This window comes from Mastigoproctus giganteus, chromosome 12, assembly GCF_048544385.1.
Source record: "Mastigoproctus giganteus isolate SK-2022 chromosome 12, ASM4854438v1, whole genome shotgun sequence".
Taxonomy (NCBI): Eukaryota; Metazoa; Arthropoda; class Arachnida; order Uropygi; family Thelyphonidae; genus Mastigoproctus; species Mastigoproctus giganteus.
This window is the reverse complement of record NC_143586.1, coordinates 99,240,284-99,257,180: the sequence shown is the minus strand read 5'-3', so window position 1 is coordinate 99,257,180 and position 16,897 is coordinate 99,240,284. Positions and strand designations below refer to the sequence as shown.

Genomic DNA, 16,897 nt, shown 5'->3' with positions numbered 1-16,897 from the left:
GAGAATTCCATTTATGTCCACCCGAACATCACTCATTTCTTCATTCTTTGTTATTGAGGAGCAATAGAGTAATAGAGGCATATGATGCAAGAAAGCAAGCAGATGTGCTTATGTAGCATCAGCTCAAAAAAAAAAAAAAAAAAACTTCACGCAACCATTCCCTCTAAATGTTATCCAGTTCCTCCTTGAATTTATTTAGGATATCAACTTCCACAACGAAGATGGAAGTTTGTTCCAGCAATTAACTACCTGCTGGCTAAAGGCAAATTTCCACACATCTATTCTACAACTGTCTTTCCTCAGTTTGAATTTATGTCCATTTAGGTTCGTAATCTGAGCAAGTGGAAGAATTCCATCAGAATCCAGTGTGCTCAACCCATTCAAGGCCTTATACACATCAATCAGATCACCTCCAGGTGCCTAGTTTCCAGCCGCTGCAATTTACAGAACTTAAGCCTCTCTTGGTAAGAGGATCCCTTCATTCCCCTCACCAATCTTGTTGCCCTTCTCTGTACACGTTCAAGCAAATCTACAACCTTCCTAAAATGAGGCCTCCAGACCTGTATGCAGTACTCAAGGCGTGGCCTGACCATTGCTTTATACAAAGGGATAATCACCTCTTTTCCCTGCTAGCAAAATTCATGTATATTATTGACAAAACCCCATGACCTTTTCTTGCAGCCTGTCTGCATTGCTCAGAAAACTTCATATCTGACTGCACAATTACTCCCAGGTCTTTTTCATTTTCTACCACCTTATAGATGGTATGTTCCCCTGAGGTTACTTCTACCCATATGCAGTATTTTGCATTTGTCAATGTTAAACTTCAGTTGCCACTTCTCAGCCCATCTGCCCAAATTTTCTAGATCTTCCATGTTGCAGTAGTACACTGCCATTAGTGTCATTAACAACCCTGCCAACCTTTGTATCACCAACAAACTTCGACACTAAGCCTGATATACCTTCATCAATATCATTGATAAATATACAAAACAACAGTGGGCCCAACACCGAACCCCGTGGAACTCCACTAATAACATTAGTTCACGAAGAGCAGCGCCCATTGATTACAACCCTCTGTCTTCTCCCACTCAACCACCCTTTCATCCATTGTAGCAACTTACCCTTAATACCATTCTGCTCCAATTTGTTTAGTAGTCTTTCATGCGCAACGGTGTCAAAAGCTTTCCTGAAATCCAAGTATATGATATCAAAATTATTTTTTGCATCCAGTTCCTTTGTAACCACATCATAGTATTCAATCAAAATTGTCAGATAAGACTTTCCCTTAACAAACCCTTGCTGTGTCTGAATGATTGCTGCAGTCTTGTCTAGATGATCCTGCAATGCATCTTTAACCAGTGACTCCATTATTTTACCCGGAACAGAAGTCAAACTAACTGGTCTGTAATTATTCATGTCACCCTTCAATCCCCCTTTGTGAATTGGGGATGTATTTGCACATCTCCAGGTCTGTGGGGACGTCTCCTGAGTCCAAGGATGCTCTCATAATTATGGCTAAGGATTTCCTTAGTTCATTTGCCGCCTCCTTTAATATAACTGGATAGATCCCTTCCGTCCCAGATACCTTTCTTATGTTTAACTTCAACAATTTCTCCTCCACTTTTTTGTCAGTTATTAGAAATCATTAAGCCCTGCTACAATTTGATAACCTTCTGGCATTTTCCTTCCTCATTCAGATAAAAACTCATTCAGATTATCAGCTATCTGAGCAGGATCATCAACAGTCTAACCATCGATATCAAGTGAACCAACCTGATTCATCCCCTTTCTTTTAGAGCTTATATAAGTAAAGAAATCCTTGCTGTTTTTCTTAGTATCCTTTGCCAAAGATCTGCCTTCGTATTTACTAATCACCTTTATGACTTGGTTACAGACTAACTTATATCTGCTATAGGTTTCTGTGTTGCCTGATAATTTATATACATCCCATCCATTTTTCTTCTCTGCCACTAGTCTCTTTATTTCATTTGACAACTATTTAGGCTTAAACCTTGAACAGTATTTCATAATATGTATGAAACGTCTAGTAGCTTCCACGATTAATTCCTTGAATGCTTCCCACTTAGAATTTGCTGTTGGTATCATCATCAGTTGGTTCCACTGTACAGAATTTAAAAACTGTCTGAGACCACTGCAGTCACCTTTACGGAAGCAAAAACCCTTTCCTTTACCCCTGATGGTAATTATATCTTTGAATAATCCCACATCAGTACACTGTGATCACTGCCACCTAGTGGTTCCTTTATCTGCAAATTCTTAATACACGAATAACCAGATGCTGATAACCAGATCAAGAGTATTACCCTCTCTGGTTGCCTTCGAACATGCTGCTGCAGAAAATTATCATCTAATAAATCCACAAAAGTCTTGCTAGAGTGCAAGTGACCAACCACAAGTTCTAGTCAATATCTGGGAAGTTAAAATCCCCCATTATTAAGACATTCTGATTTACTAGCCCAGTCTATTTCTCTGTACAATTTTTCGTTGTACTCATTCGAGTCATTAGGTCTATAACACACTCCTACTCTTATTTTTTCTTTCCCAGTGCTTATATCACACCACACTGACTGAACATTGAACTGTCCATCTATGTCAACTGGATGCACTTCCTTTGATTTTATGTTTTTCTTAATTAACAGCATAAACCCTCCTCCCTTCCTATTCTCTATCCTTTCTGTCCACATTGTACTCCCCAAATTCCAATTCTGCATTCCTAATATCTATGTGACACAACGTCTCTGAAATCCCAACAATATCCGCCTTTCATGTCTTGACCAACACTTCAAATTCATCAAATTTATTTACTATACTTCTAGCATTGGTATACATGCATCTATTCTTATTCTTAATTACCCTAACACCTCCCATATATTTATTTATTTCATGATGACTGCCATCAGTCCCTGAAACCCCCAGCACCCCTCGCTCCAGGCCGCTGCATATTCTAATAGAAGTAGTGCAAGAATCACCTTCACCTCTGCCTGCGGCTACTTTTAACCTTTTAGTCTGTGAATCCTTCCCCCAAGCTAGTAGTTTTTCAACCCACCTAACACTGCCTCTATTGCATCAGCGAATATTCTTGCACAATTTCTATTTAAGTGTATTCCATCCCTATAGGAGCAGTCTCTCCTGTTAATCATTCTGATGAATGATTCCACATTCATCAGAAATGCTGTTGTACTGTATAACAAATATTAACTGGATTTGAATCTGTGATTTCTTGACTGCTCTTACAAATAAACATATTGAGCTTTTTACTAAAAAAAATTTTTCTGTACTTGGACCTTATCCATACATAAATCAACTGGTCTATATCAGGGTGTTGTCATCCTTCTTGGTCAGTAATGAATGATTTTTATATATACATAATCTATTTATATAAAATGTTTATAATCTGTTTATATTTTATATATACATATCTGTTTATATATTGATACATACTTCTCCCCCCCCCCCACCACTTTGACTTTTTACTGACAATTTCAAGTTCTGTATATATTATATATTATTTTATATTTATTTTATAAAAAAATGTATATTTAAAAACTTGGTTGAAAATAAAATTATGCACAATTTATTATAAATTGTGCTTAATTTTATTATTCATTTAATACTTGTAATTAATAATTATAGGTATTAAATGAATAATAATCATAAATAAATTATTAAATGAATATTTTCTATTCATTTAATAATTATAATTTTATTAGTTATCAATGTTCATTTAATAATTGTTATTATTAAATAATATATATGTTACCGGCAAAGTGTGAAAAGCAGGCATTCTATACAATGGCTTATGTTTTTAGGCAAAGTATGAAATGTCTGTTTTATTTTAATATTTTACATACTTTCCATAGGCATTGTATAGAATACCTAGGCATTATATAGAATGACAAATTCTATTTCAGCAAAGTATGAAAAAGGCTTTTATTGAAAAGTTGCATGTAAAAATGTAAGATACGGGATTTTTCTACAGAAAGAGAAAATGACCAGTGCTGAACTACTTGTTGCTACAAGGTAGACTGGAATGGCATTTTGAATTGCACTTAACTGCCTTTTTCACACAAAAGCACCTCAAATTTCGGCACTTGGTCTTGCAAGTACACCTCATGAACCCTTGGCCGTTACCCATGGACTGAGCGGAAGCAGCTGACCAGAGAGCTGTTTCGTGGTCAGGAACGTCTCCAACTCTCAGTAAGTCCTTGGGACATAAAGTGAATTGTGATCTGGCATAGAGTTGATTTAAAATTCCTTCAGCAGTTCCAAGTCGGTAAAAACCATCGTCTGTCACACTTCATAACAACCGCCTGCAGATTGCGCGAGTCACCCCGTCCCTTGTCGACATCTGGGATAGGAACTTGCACAGTGGCCCCTAAAGGTGCAGGAGGAAACTTTTTGTCGGAATCCATTTTCATTTTTTTGGTCTGTATTTCCAGATTCAATTTAGATCGAATTTTACTTTCGACAGCATTCTCAATATTGAAGTAAAGAGTACACAAAATATTAACATCATAGCCTTCTATTTTCTCACTTCCATCATCTTTAGTCTCATGTTCACAGGTGGCATGAACGTTTCGGTGACAGTTTCTGCACGTATGGGCACCACTGGTTTCTTTCAAACAGACGCAGCAGGTAGCAGAACCGGAAGCCTCTTCGGTAGACATGTATTCATCACCACTTTCGTTTATTCCATCGTTGACTACAGTCTTGTCCGTGTTTTGTGCAATAGACTTTCTGTTGAATAGGGTGATCTGTTTATTCTTGTATTGTTTGAACGTTTTCCATCATTTTTTCCAGTTGCTCCTCAGTCTGTATGTCTTGTAAAACATCTTGGGGTAAGGAAGATGTTGTGAGACCCACTTTAGCTTTGCAGCCAAAGAGAGCTACATATGGTGTTCTCTTAATCCCAGAATGAAATGCCCTGTTCTTCATAAGTTGCACGAAACATAGTCCCTCACTCCATCGGTCAGTTTTTTCATCTTGCATCCACATACACAGCATATTTTCAATGTCCTGATTAGCTCTTTCGATACTTCCTTGACTTTGTGAGTGGTGAGGCTTGCCATGGACGATCTTCAAAGTCGGCCAGTACTCCTTTAGGCTTCTCACCACATTATTAGCAAATTCTCTGCCACTGTCGGATTGTAGAATCGATGGTGCTCCAAGCAAAGTAAATATGTCCACGAGGTTACATGCCACTTCTTCTGCTGTCTTCGATGTCAGAGCCTTAAGAACCACAAACTTAGTGAGATGATCTTGGTATACCATTATAAAGTTGTATTCCCTATCAGGATGTGACTGAAAATCGATGAGATCGACCTGACAACGGGAATTGAACTCAGAAAAAATCATAGGCTTCACTACAACACCCTTTTTAAGACCTTTTCGTTTTTTCTGGCACGGCTCACAAAGGGGAATGTACAGTTCAGTGTCAAGACGAGTAATGTTCTTGTACTTGTGTGAGATCTCTTTCAACATTCTGTCAAGTCCTCCATGGCCAATGGCCAAATGAGCTTCAGCTTCATGAAGTACATTAAATAACTCAGAATCTGTGACGTAAAACTGATTTTTCGTTGACGACTTCTTTAACAGGATAACAAACTTACTTTTGTTTTCTACGACCATCACATCATAGCGATTCAGCAGCCAAAAGTCACGTGGTTTCTTCTTAGTAGCCGTATTAGCATTTTTCACATCGTTCACTAACTTTTGGTAGGTAGTTTTGGTTAAAAAAATGCAGTTTTTAGCAGCATTGGCTCGAACTTTAGATAGTTCTTCGTAGAATCGTTGTTGCATGTCAACATGCCGTGATTCCTGCCCAGAAAATGTAGCTTTCTCAGCCATTTTTTGTGCAATAGGGCCAAATTGAAATCGCGTTTTTCTTACCGCCGAACAAAGCCAACAGCGCAAATGGCGGAAGTGCTCTGGCTCTCTGTTTGAGGCGAGTGTAGAAAGTCACGTGACTCGCCTTGTGATATTAAATGTCACTGCCGGGAGTATTTTATACTTTACAATCACCTTTGTGAGCCGTGCCAGAAAATACAAAAAGGTGTTAAAAAGGGTGTTGTAGTGAAGCCTATGATTTTTTCTGAGTTCAATTCCCGTTGTCAGGTCGATCTCATCGATTTTCAGTCACATCCTGACAGGGAATACAACTTTACCAAGATCTTGGTAAAGGTATACCAATGGTATACCAAGATAATCTCACTAAGTTTGTAGTTTTCAAGGCTCTGACATCAAAGACAGCAGAAGAAGTGGCATATAACCTCGTGGACATATTTACTTTGCTTGGAGCACCATCGATTCTACAATCTGATAATGGCAGAGAATTTGCTAATAATGTGGTGAGAAGCCTAAAGGAGTACTGGCCGACTTTGAAGATCGTCCATGGCAAGTCTCGCCACTCACAAAGCCAAGGAAGTGTCGAAAGAGCTAATCAGGACATTGAAAATATGCTGTGTATGTGGATGCAAGATGAAAAAACTGACCGATGGAGTGAGGGACTATGTTTCGTGCAACTTATGAAGAACAGGGCATTTCATTCTGGGATTAAGAGAACACCATATGAAGCTCTCTTTGGCTGCAAAGCTAAAGTGGGTCTCACAACGTCTTCCTTACCCCAAGATGTTTTACAAGACATACAGACCGAGGAGCAACTGGAAAAAATGATGGAAAACGTTCAAACAATACAAGAATAAACAGATCACCCTATCCAAGAGAAAGTCTATTGCACAAAACATGGATGAGACTCTAGTCAACGATGGAAGAAACGAAAGTGGTGATGAATACATGTCTACCGAAGAGGCTTCCGGTTCTGCTACCTGCTGCGTCTGTTTGAAAGAAACCAATGGTGCCCATACGTGCAGAAACTGTCACCGAAACGTTCATGCCACCTGTGAACATGAGACTAAAGATGATGGAAGTGAGAAAATAGAAGGCTATGATGTTTATATTTTGTGTACTCTTTACTTCAATATTGAGAATGCTGTCAAAGGTAAAATTCGATCTAAATTGAATCTGGAAATACAGGCCAAAAAAATGAAAATGGATTCCGACAAAAAGTTTCCTCCTGCACCTTTGGGGACCACTGTGCGAGTTGCTATCCCAGACGTCGACAAGGGATGGGGGTGACTCGCGCAATCTGCTGGCGGTTGTTATGAGTGTGACAAACGATGGTTTTTACCGACTTGGAACTGCTGAAGGAATTTTAAACCAACTCTATGCCAGATCACAATTCACTTTATGTCCCAAGGACTTACTGAGAGTTGGAGACGTTCCTGACCACGAAATAGCTCTCCGGTCAGCTGCTTCCACTCAGTCCATGGGTAACAGCCAAGGGTTCATGAGGTGTACTTGCAAGACCAAGTGCTGAAATTTGAAGTGCTTTTGTATGAAAAATGCAATTCAAAATGCCATTCCAGTCTACCGTGTAGCAACAAGTAGTTCAGCACTGGTCTTTTTCTCTTTCTGTAGAAAAATCCCGTATCTTACATTATCACATGCATCTTTTCAATAAAAGCCTTTTTCATACTTTGCCGAAATAGTATTTGTCATTCTCTATAATGCCTAGGTATTCTATACAATGCCTAGGGAAAGTATATAAAATATTAAAATAAAACAGAGATTTCATAATTTGCCTAAAAACGTAAGGCATTGTATAGAATGCCTGCTTTTCACACTTTGCCGGTAACATATATATATTTTAAATACTTATTATTATCAATTTAATAAATAGTTTTCAATCACAAAAAGGACTGATTATAATCATGTTTAAAAAATTATTTTCAGAGAACATTTTCCATTTTATCAAGCTTCTGATGACCGATGGAAGGTAGTATTTTTCAATTTTGTTTTCTTTTAAAGAGATTAAGATTCAAAGAAGGAAATTAACTAGTTTTGGTGTGGGATTTGATTAATTTTGCAAATAAGAAATTTCTTATGGTTCAAAAAAAAGTTAGTGTGGGCATTTAGTAATACTTTTCTGGTTGCATTATTCTGAGGGATAAAAGTATTTAATTTGATAAAATTGAATAAAACTTTTGGCACAAGAAATTTGTCCACTTTTAGTTGTTTCATCTTCAGGGTCAGACCAAGGTATTTCCGCACCCCGGGCAGAAAGATTTTTTGGCACCCTTTATTTTTTATATATATTTTTTACTTCATTGTTATTCTGTTTTTGGTGCCCCTTAAAGAATGATGCCCTGGGAAAGGGCCCTGCTAGCCTGTACCTTAATCCCGCACTGTTCATCCTAAAATGAAAAAATTTAATAGTAAAAATTTACTGTGAAAAAATTTAATAGTAGCTAGGGGAAAGTTGAGTTTGGGAGAGTTAGAGTTGTCCTCAGAGATGGGCTCAACTATTAGTTTACACTCCATGGTATTTGAAATATACTTTTTTATTAGTTGGAGTTTTCTGCTGTACTACCTGTTTCTTTTAAAGTACCTCATTTTATGCGAAAAAATTTATTATACTATAAATGCTTTATCTTAAATACTGTCTTATCTTATTGTTGAAATAAAATAATTATTAGTGAGTTTCTTATTCAGGATTAATCATGGTAGTTTTTATTGGCAGAAATTTAATGTGAAAAATTTAATGAACTTCCAGGTAGTGGTTGATTAATTTACTTTTCTAAATAAAGTTTAAAGTGTTCTGGTTGTTAAACTTTCAAAAAAAACTTTTCCAAAATACTGAAATGGGCATTGCCATTTTCAAGTTGGAGCACATTTGAAATTTTATTATTGTGTCTGAATAATATTTGTGTATATTGGATGAATTTTTAAAAAAATATATATATAATCATATTTTTGCTACTAAATATTATTCTGGTTCTCCTGGATTCCATTGCATAAAGAAATAAATACTGTATATTCCAGTGAAAAACTTTTAATAACAAATGGTGTGAAGCTTTCAGGGTTAAATGGGCCCCCTTCTTCAGCAAATTATTCTAACAGGATAAAGACATTACAGACAGTGTCATTAAAGACAGTTGTACTCGCAGTGATGCATGCATGCATGATCACGAGATTAAACATTCAACTACTAGATTGCTGCTCATTGTTGTTGCATGGATGTGTGTGGATTTAATACTGGTCAATCACTTTAGCATCACGCATGGAATTCAGGTCATGGTGGTTGACCAGAATTCTCTGGAATATACAGTATTTATCTCTTTATTATTCTGGTTGCTAATATTTTTCAATTCAAGCAGTGCTTGTAGGCCTGTGTAACATCATCGATCCACAGTTTTACGAATCATTATTAAATTATAATTTAAGTAATCATGGTAATGTTTTTATTAATATAATAAATTATATTGATAAAATATAAAAAAATTAAATATTAAAATATTTAAAAAATTCTTAAATTGCTTCATAAATGAAATTAGACACATGGGAAACTGTGAACAGTACTCAGTACTGTGAATGTACTCAGTTCAATCAGTGAATCAGTGTGTGAGAAGTTGGTAGCAATGCCTATAGAAGCATTCTGCATGTGTGTGTTACATTGCTTCTGTTCTATATGATGTGCATATATGCTCACTAGATGTAGAATATCTTAAGAAACAGTTCTTGGTACTAATTTTGGTAATCTCATTCATATGTGAGAATACAATAAATATTGTTTATGCTTGGCACAAGAGAGAAATAAAGCTCATATAATTATGACATTTCAAACATGATCTGTTAGTTGTCTCCTACATTAAAAATGTAGAAGATAACTAACAGGTTACACCATGAGAAGGTGAGAAATGGATATGGGTTTAGGATCCCAATTAATATAAAAAGATTAAAGGAATACTCCTATTATTATATTTACATGAAATTCTTTGCATCTCAATATTTTGACTAAAGACTGGGTTTTCCAGGCTTAATACTCTACGATTATCGTTTCCTAGCAAGTCCAAATGCTGGATCACTTACATAGAAGATTACTGTACAATGTACCTTGTGGCATTTCTGACTTGATTTTTCTTTCTGTTCCATAAACAGATATACAGGATAAGTCAAAATTCATGCAGTCCAAGTTAATTTATCATTGACAAACTTGATTGATGGTATTTGATTCTGATTGCTACAGTAGCAGCAGCAGCAGCACACTGGTCATCCTCAGGTATTGTTATATGTTAGCTTTATAATATTAAACCTACTATTACTAAAACACTAGTCAATAATTTAGTATTAACATTAGTATTGGCAATGTGATGCAAGGAAACAAAGCTTATATATAGCATTAGCCAAAAAAAAAAAAAAACACTCATTTCCCCATTCCTTCCAGTTATTTGTCACACCTTTTTTAAATTTATTCAAACTACCCACCCCAAAAATACTAGGTGGAAATTTATTCCAGCAATTGATTACTTTTAGAGACTGGATGCAAATTTCCAAACATCTATTCTGCAACATTCTTTTTCTAATTTATATAAATTTATTTAAATTTATGCCCCCTTGTGTGTTCATTCGAGAAATGATAAAAATATATCATCAGCATTTAGTTTGCTTAACCCTTTTAAAAATTTATACACTTGTTAGGTCACCACACAGATGCCTAGTTTCTCGAGATTGCAATTTACAGTCTCTAGAAACTAGGCTTTCCTGGTAAAAATATCCTTTAGTTCCCCCCCCCCCCCCAATTAATCTTGTTGCTCCTACCTCCACTCTTTCCAACAGATTTGTGTCCTTACCAAAATGAGGTTTTCTAAACCTGTATGCAATACTCCAGATGTGGAATAATCCCAAAGGGATAATCACATCTTTATCCCTATTTATATTTGGCAGAATCTTATCACTCTATAGCAGCTTGCTTGCACTACTCAGAGAATTCAATGTTGGCCTATACAATTCACCCTAGATATTTTTCATATTTCACATGAGTTTGGTACCACCCCAGATCGTATGTTATTTTGGGGATTGGAAATTAGAGAGAAAATAAGCATTTCAACCTGCATAGAGTGTACTCTTTATTTAAATTCTTAAAGGGTTACAGATTATTCTCAGACATTTCATGATACTTCTTGTACCATTTCTTCAGAAAATGCCTGAAATGCTTTTCCCTATTAGGATGATAGTGCTATCAATTCAGACAAATTTTTACCAGTTTCCATTTCTTGATTTGTCTGTGCATCATACTGCTAAAAGAACATCTGATATGCTGGGATTACTGCTATCCAAATACAGTAACATGCATTTATATTTTTGTTAATCCTCATATATCATTTTCCAGTGATTCCTATATCCTTTTAAAGAAGCATATCCTGATTACTGTCATTAACCACTGTGCCCACCATTATATCATCAAAAAACAGACATTAAACTTGATATGTCTACATCAATACCATTAATAAATATTAAAAACAGTAAGAAGCCCAACGCTGAACCTTGAGGAAATTCTCACTTATAACATTAGTCCATGAAGAGCTGTGGCCATTTATAAGGAAGGATGGTTGCAGTATAGATGTATAGAAGTTTGACTTAATAAAATGGGTGGTTGATTGCTGGAACATGCATCCATCTGTTGTTGTAGAAGTGGATGATTTGAATGAATTTGAATAGGTGAAATGGAATTTTATTATTATTATTAATATTTTTTTTTGGCTGATGCTGTATAAGCTTGCTTTCTTGCATCATTTGCCACTACTAATACTAATAACTATTCTTTGTTTCCTTCCATTACATTCATAGCAGTCACTTACCTCTAAAGCTTTAGGCACCTCCGTAGCCAGGTGGGAAGGAGCAGCAGCACGTAGCACACGCTTCTTGATTAGACCAGGGTTCGAGCCCGTCACCACCAAATACGGAGGATGTGGAAAGGTCAGGGAATGACCACCGCATATTCCCGGAGCAATATGGCCTTAGTTGCTAATACTCCTAAAAACCAAATAACAAACTAACAAACCTCTAATGCCATATTGCTTCAATTTATACAACAGTTGTATATGTGGTACAGTATCAAAGGCTGCAGCATAAAATTTATTGCAATGTAAGTATATATCAAAATTTTTATTTACATACAGCAAAAGTAGTAATTAATTTTCTCAGGCATAGCACATGTTCATTATTGAACATCCATGATCCCTGGATTTTCTACCTTTTTGTACTACTTAAATGGAATGGTTATATACCAACAACCTTCACATATTGTCAGCATAAGTTATAAAAGTCAATATCAAATTTAAAATTTCAATGATACTGTTTTTGCACTATGTTAATCTCATGAAATGTGGTGAAAAGGGTTTGTGTTTACATTTGGATAGGAGGACACTTTTAATGTTTATTGGATCTGTGTTATAATTATCTTATAATAATAACTGATATATAATTTAATGTGATATACTGAAATTCTGATAATTTCTATTATAAAACTGTAAATATTCTATGGGTTACATGTATTTTGACTGATCCTGTACAATCATCACTTTATAACAAAAATATCCTTTTTTTTGTTATAACAAAAAAAAAGAATATTTCTTTATCTTATGTTTAAGTACTGTTGTTTTTCTTTTCTTAGCTTTCTTTTCTGCCATTTTCTTTCCATTGCATCACCTGCACATTTTTGAACAATTGCTAAGAGATTGGTTACTATAAACCACAGTTCTAAATTTTAAAAACATGAATGAAAACATATCAGCTGAAAGTAATAATATATCAGCAAATAAAAGATAAAATAGAGGAATTAATTGTGAATTGCGAGGCTGGTGTTGAAATTACAGTGAAACTAAGACTAACAACTTTATAATTATGAAATAAGAGATAATATGCCTTGTATATATTTAATTTAAGTTAATTGGGTGATTGAAAATAAAATTATAAATGGCTGTTTCCAAATCCAAATCAGCTCTAAACTAAACAATTTTGGTATATCAGCTCTGGAATTTCAACTTCAGTTAGTGAATATGGTAGATATAAACTAGTATGCAATCAAGTTGTAAAGGAAGTTAGGCAAGCCAAGTTGAAGCTGAAGTATAACTGTAGATTACATCTCTGGTAAAGAATGCCAAGAAAAGCAGCAAAGATTTCTTTACTTATATTAACAGTAGAAGGAAGGGGCTGAATCACATAGGGCCACTTGATGTTGATGGTTTAACTGTGGATGATCCTACTGAAGTTGCTGATAGGCTGAATAGGTATTTTGCATCTACATTCGCATCTACCCACCTAGAGTAGATGGGTTCTATCCAGTTATATTAACAGAAGTAACAAAGTAACTAATCAAACCATTTCCAAAAAACCAAACCAAAAAAGTTATGGGAGCATCCTGTTCCCTTGGACTAGAGATGTGCAGATTTATCCCCAATTTACAAAGGGTGACATGAGTAATTACAGAACCATTTGCATAACTTCCATTTCAGGGAAACTAATAAGGTCACTGGTTAAAGAAGTAATGCATCATCATCATCATCCAATTTCAATCCACTGCAGGATGAAGGCCTCTCCAGCAACTTTCCAGTTCCTTCTGTTTTGAGCACTGGCCATCCATTTACTACCCGAAAACTCATGAATTTCATCTATCCATCTCCGCCTTCCAGGTTTTCTTCTAGCTTCTCTTTGGTACCATTCTATTATTTTCTTAGTCCATCTGTCATCATGTCTTCGAGCTATGTGTCCTGCCCAAGACCATTTTAGTTCTTTAGTTTTGATAAGAATGTCCTTTACTTGAGTTTGCTGCCTAATCCATGTGTTTCTCTTCTTATCTAACAGTCTATTCCCAATATAATTCGTTCCATTCTTCGCTGTGTAGTTCTCAGCTTCTCTTCCATTCTTTTGGTGAGTGCCCAAGTTTCACTTCCATAAGTCATGGTGGGGAGTATACATTGGTTCATTATTTTACGTTTCAGACAAACTGGGATATTGCTCTTCAGTATGTGACTATATTTCCTGAATGCTATCCATCCAAAATTTATTCTTCTCTTGACTTCCAGCCATTTATCATTATTACAGCTAATAACTTGTCCCAGATAAGTATATGACTCCACCTTTTCAATTAATGCTCCTTCAATCATTATTTCCCTTTCTGTGGCATACTTGTTCATCATTACTTTTGTTTTAGCCATATTCACCTTTAGTCCAAAATCCTTACTAACTGTGCATAACTGATTAAGATTTTCCTGTAATTCTTTGGGATCGTGGTTTATGACCACAATGTCGTCTGCAAATCGTAAATGGTTTAGGTACTCTCCGTTCACATTGACTCCTTTCTGCAACCAGTCTAATCTTCTGAAAGCTTCCTCAAGGGCAGTAGTAAACAGCTTCGGAGATATTGTGTCTCCTTGTCGAACTGCTTTCTCGATTTTAAATTTCCTACTGTCTTTGTCTAGTCTAATAAAGGAGGTAGCACTCTCATATATTTTCTTCAAAATCATAATATATGGGGTATCTATGCCTTGTCTTTCCAGTGCCCGAAACATTGCCTTATGCTGTATGGAGTCAAATGCCTTTTCATAATCTACAAATGCCAGGCATAATGGTGTTTTATATTCATTTGCTTTCTCCATTAGCTGTGATATTACGTGAAGGTGATCCATAGTTGAGAATCCTGTCCTAAAGCCAGCTTGCTCTTTCGGTTGATTCTCATCAAGTATTCTTTCTAATCTGTTAGTAATGACCCTGAACAACTTGTAGATGTGGGATAACAAGCTAATTGGTCTATAATTTCCAATTTCTGATTTATCTCCTTTGTTATGCAGCAAAACTATGATTGCATTATTCCACTGCTTAGGCGTCACACCTTTTCTAATGCCCTTTGTGAAGAGCCTTGCCAGTTTTTGTGTTATGTCTCTTCCTCCCAATTTTAACAACTCTACAGTAACTTCATCTTCCCCCGGGGCTTTCTGATTCTTCATTTTCTTCAATGCATGTTCTACCTCATCAGGAGGAATATCGGGTATGTCGTATGTGTTGATACTTTGCAATCCATCTTCCCCACTGCTGGCATCATTCCCTCGCTCCTTGTATAATTCTCTATAGTAGTCTTCTGCTATTTGAATTATGCCTTCTCTGCTGTTTATAAGTACACCATCACTATTCTTCAGTTTCAGTATCATTTGTCTTTCTGTATTACTGCTCATGGTTGCTGATTTAAATCCTTTGTTTTCCCTTAATGCTTGTTCTACTTTTCTTGTGTTAAATCTTCTTATGTCCTCTCTGAGTCTCTTTCTAATGGCTTTGCATAACTCAGTATACTCAGTCAATTTTCTTCCTGTCAGTGTTTTTCTTGCTCTTCATTTGTTGTCTTCGGTTCATCATGACAAGTGTTTCTTGACTAATTTTTTCTTCTTTGGATTTCTGTTTCCCTATAGGTTTCTTGGGCTTTATCACTTTCAGAAAGTTGTAATATTCCTCGTTGATATCTTGGTCCTGAGCAGTCTGCAGAAGCTCAAACTTGTTCTTAAGTTCCAGTACATACTGCTTTTTCTCCTCCTCTTTTATCTCAAAGACCTTTGTATTATTTACTCGAGTCAGTTTTTCCCTTCCCTTTCCTTTCCTACATCTATATCAAGTGTACATGTTACCAGTTTGTGATCACTTCCAACATTTACCTTATTCAGGATGGTAACATCATTCACAATATATCTTCTGTTAGTGAGGATGAAGTCGATTTCATTAGTTGTTAATCCATTTGGACTCTTCCATGTCCACTTTCTGTTCACCCTTTTCTTGAAAAAAGTGTTCATTACTGACAGTCCTTGAGATTCTGCAAATTCCACAAGTCTTTCGACCTCTTTTATTTCTTTCATCAATTCCAAAATTTCCTATAGTTCCTCTTTCTGCGCTGTTTTGCCTTTTTCCAACCTTAGCATTGAAGTCCCCCATAATAATAGTGTAGTGGGTTTTCTGCTCATCTAGAAGACTCTCAATTTCGGTGTACATTTCTTCAACCTCTTCATCATCATGGCTCGATGTTGGTGCATAAATCATTAGTAATGCATAAAGAAGTAATGCAGGACCATCTAAACAGGAGGGCAGTTATACTTCAATCACAGCATAGGTTTGTTAAGGGGAGATCTTGTCTGACCAATTTGATTGGATACTAAGATGTGGTTACAAAGGAACTGGATGCAAAAAATAATTTTGATATCGTATATTTGCATTTCGGGAAAGCTTTTGACATCTGTGCAATAAAAGACTGCTGTCCAAATTGGAGCAGTGTGGCATTAAAGGAAAGTTATGGCTATGGATAAAGCGATGGATGGTTGAATGGGAGAAGACAGAGAGTGGTTATCAATGGACCCTGCTCTTTGTGTACTAATGTTATTGGGGAGTCCACAGGATCCCACAGAGTTCTCGTTTAATGATGAGAGTATATCAGGGTATATTAATGATGAGGGTATATCAGGCTTAATGTCTAAGTTTGGAGATGATACAAAGGTTGGCAGAATGGTTAATTACAGAAGATTTCTAGATCTCATTGCAGTGTACCTCCAGGAATGGAGGTATACTGCAATGAGATCTAGAAATATTTAGGCAGATGGGCTGAGAAATGACAATTGAAGTTTAACATTGACAAATGCAAGGTACTGCATGTGAGTAGCAGTAATCCCAGAATAACATATCAACTGTGTGGTACTACACTCAGGGTAGTGGAAATGAAAAGGACCTGAGAGTAATTGTGCAGTGTGATATGAGGTGCTCTGAGTACTGGAGCTGCCAGGACGGCTCATGGGGTTTATTTCAATGATTAGCATTTTTTTTTAGCATTAGCAGAGGCATATTATGCAAGAAAGCAAGCTTATGCAGCATCAGCTAAAAAAAAAAACTGCTCTCATTTCACCCCTCCATTCATTCCAAATACCTGTCCAGCTCAGCCTTAAATTTATTTAGGCTATCAACTTCCACAACAAAGGATGGAAGTCTGTTCCACCAACCAACTACC

General features: G+C 36.2%; 1 protein-coding gene across 1 annotated transcript in view; it reads left to right on the top strand.

Annotated features, from left to right (window-relative positions):
- LOC150077295 (uncharacterized) overlaps window positions 1-16,897 on the top strand; it is a 198,754-nt gene that overhangs the window by 26,791 nt on the left and 155,066 nt on the right. The window contains exon 3 of the mRNA XM_090385847.1: window positions 7,816-7,858. Coding sequence (XP_090241973.1) covers window positions 7,816-7,858 — 43 coding nt within the window. The remainder of the gene's footprint in view (window positions 1-7,815; window positions 7,859-16,897) is intronic.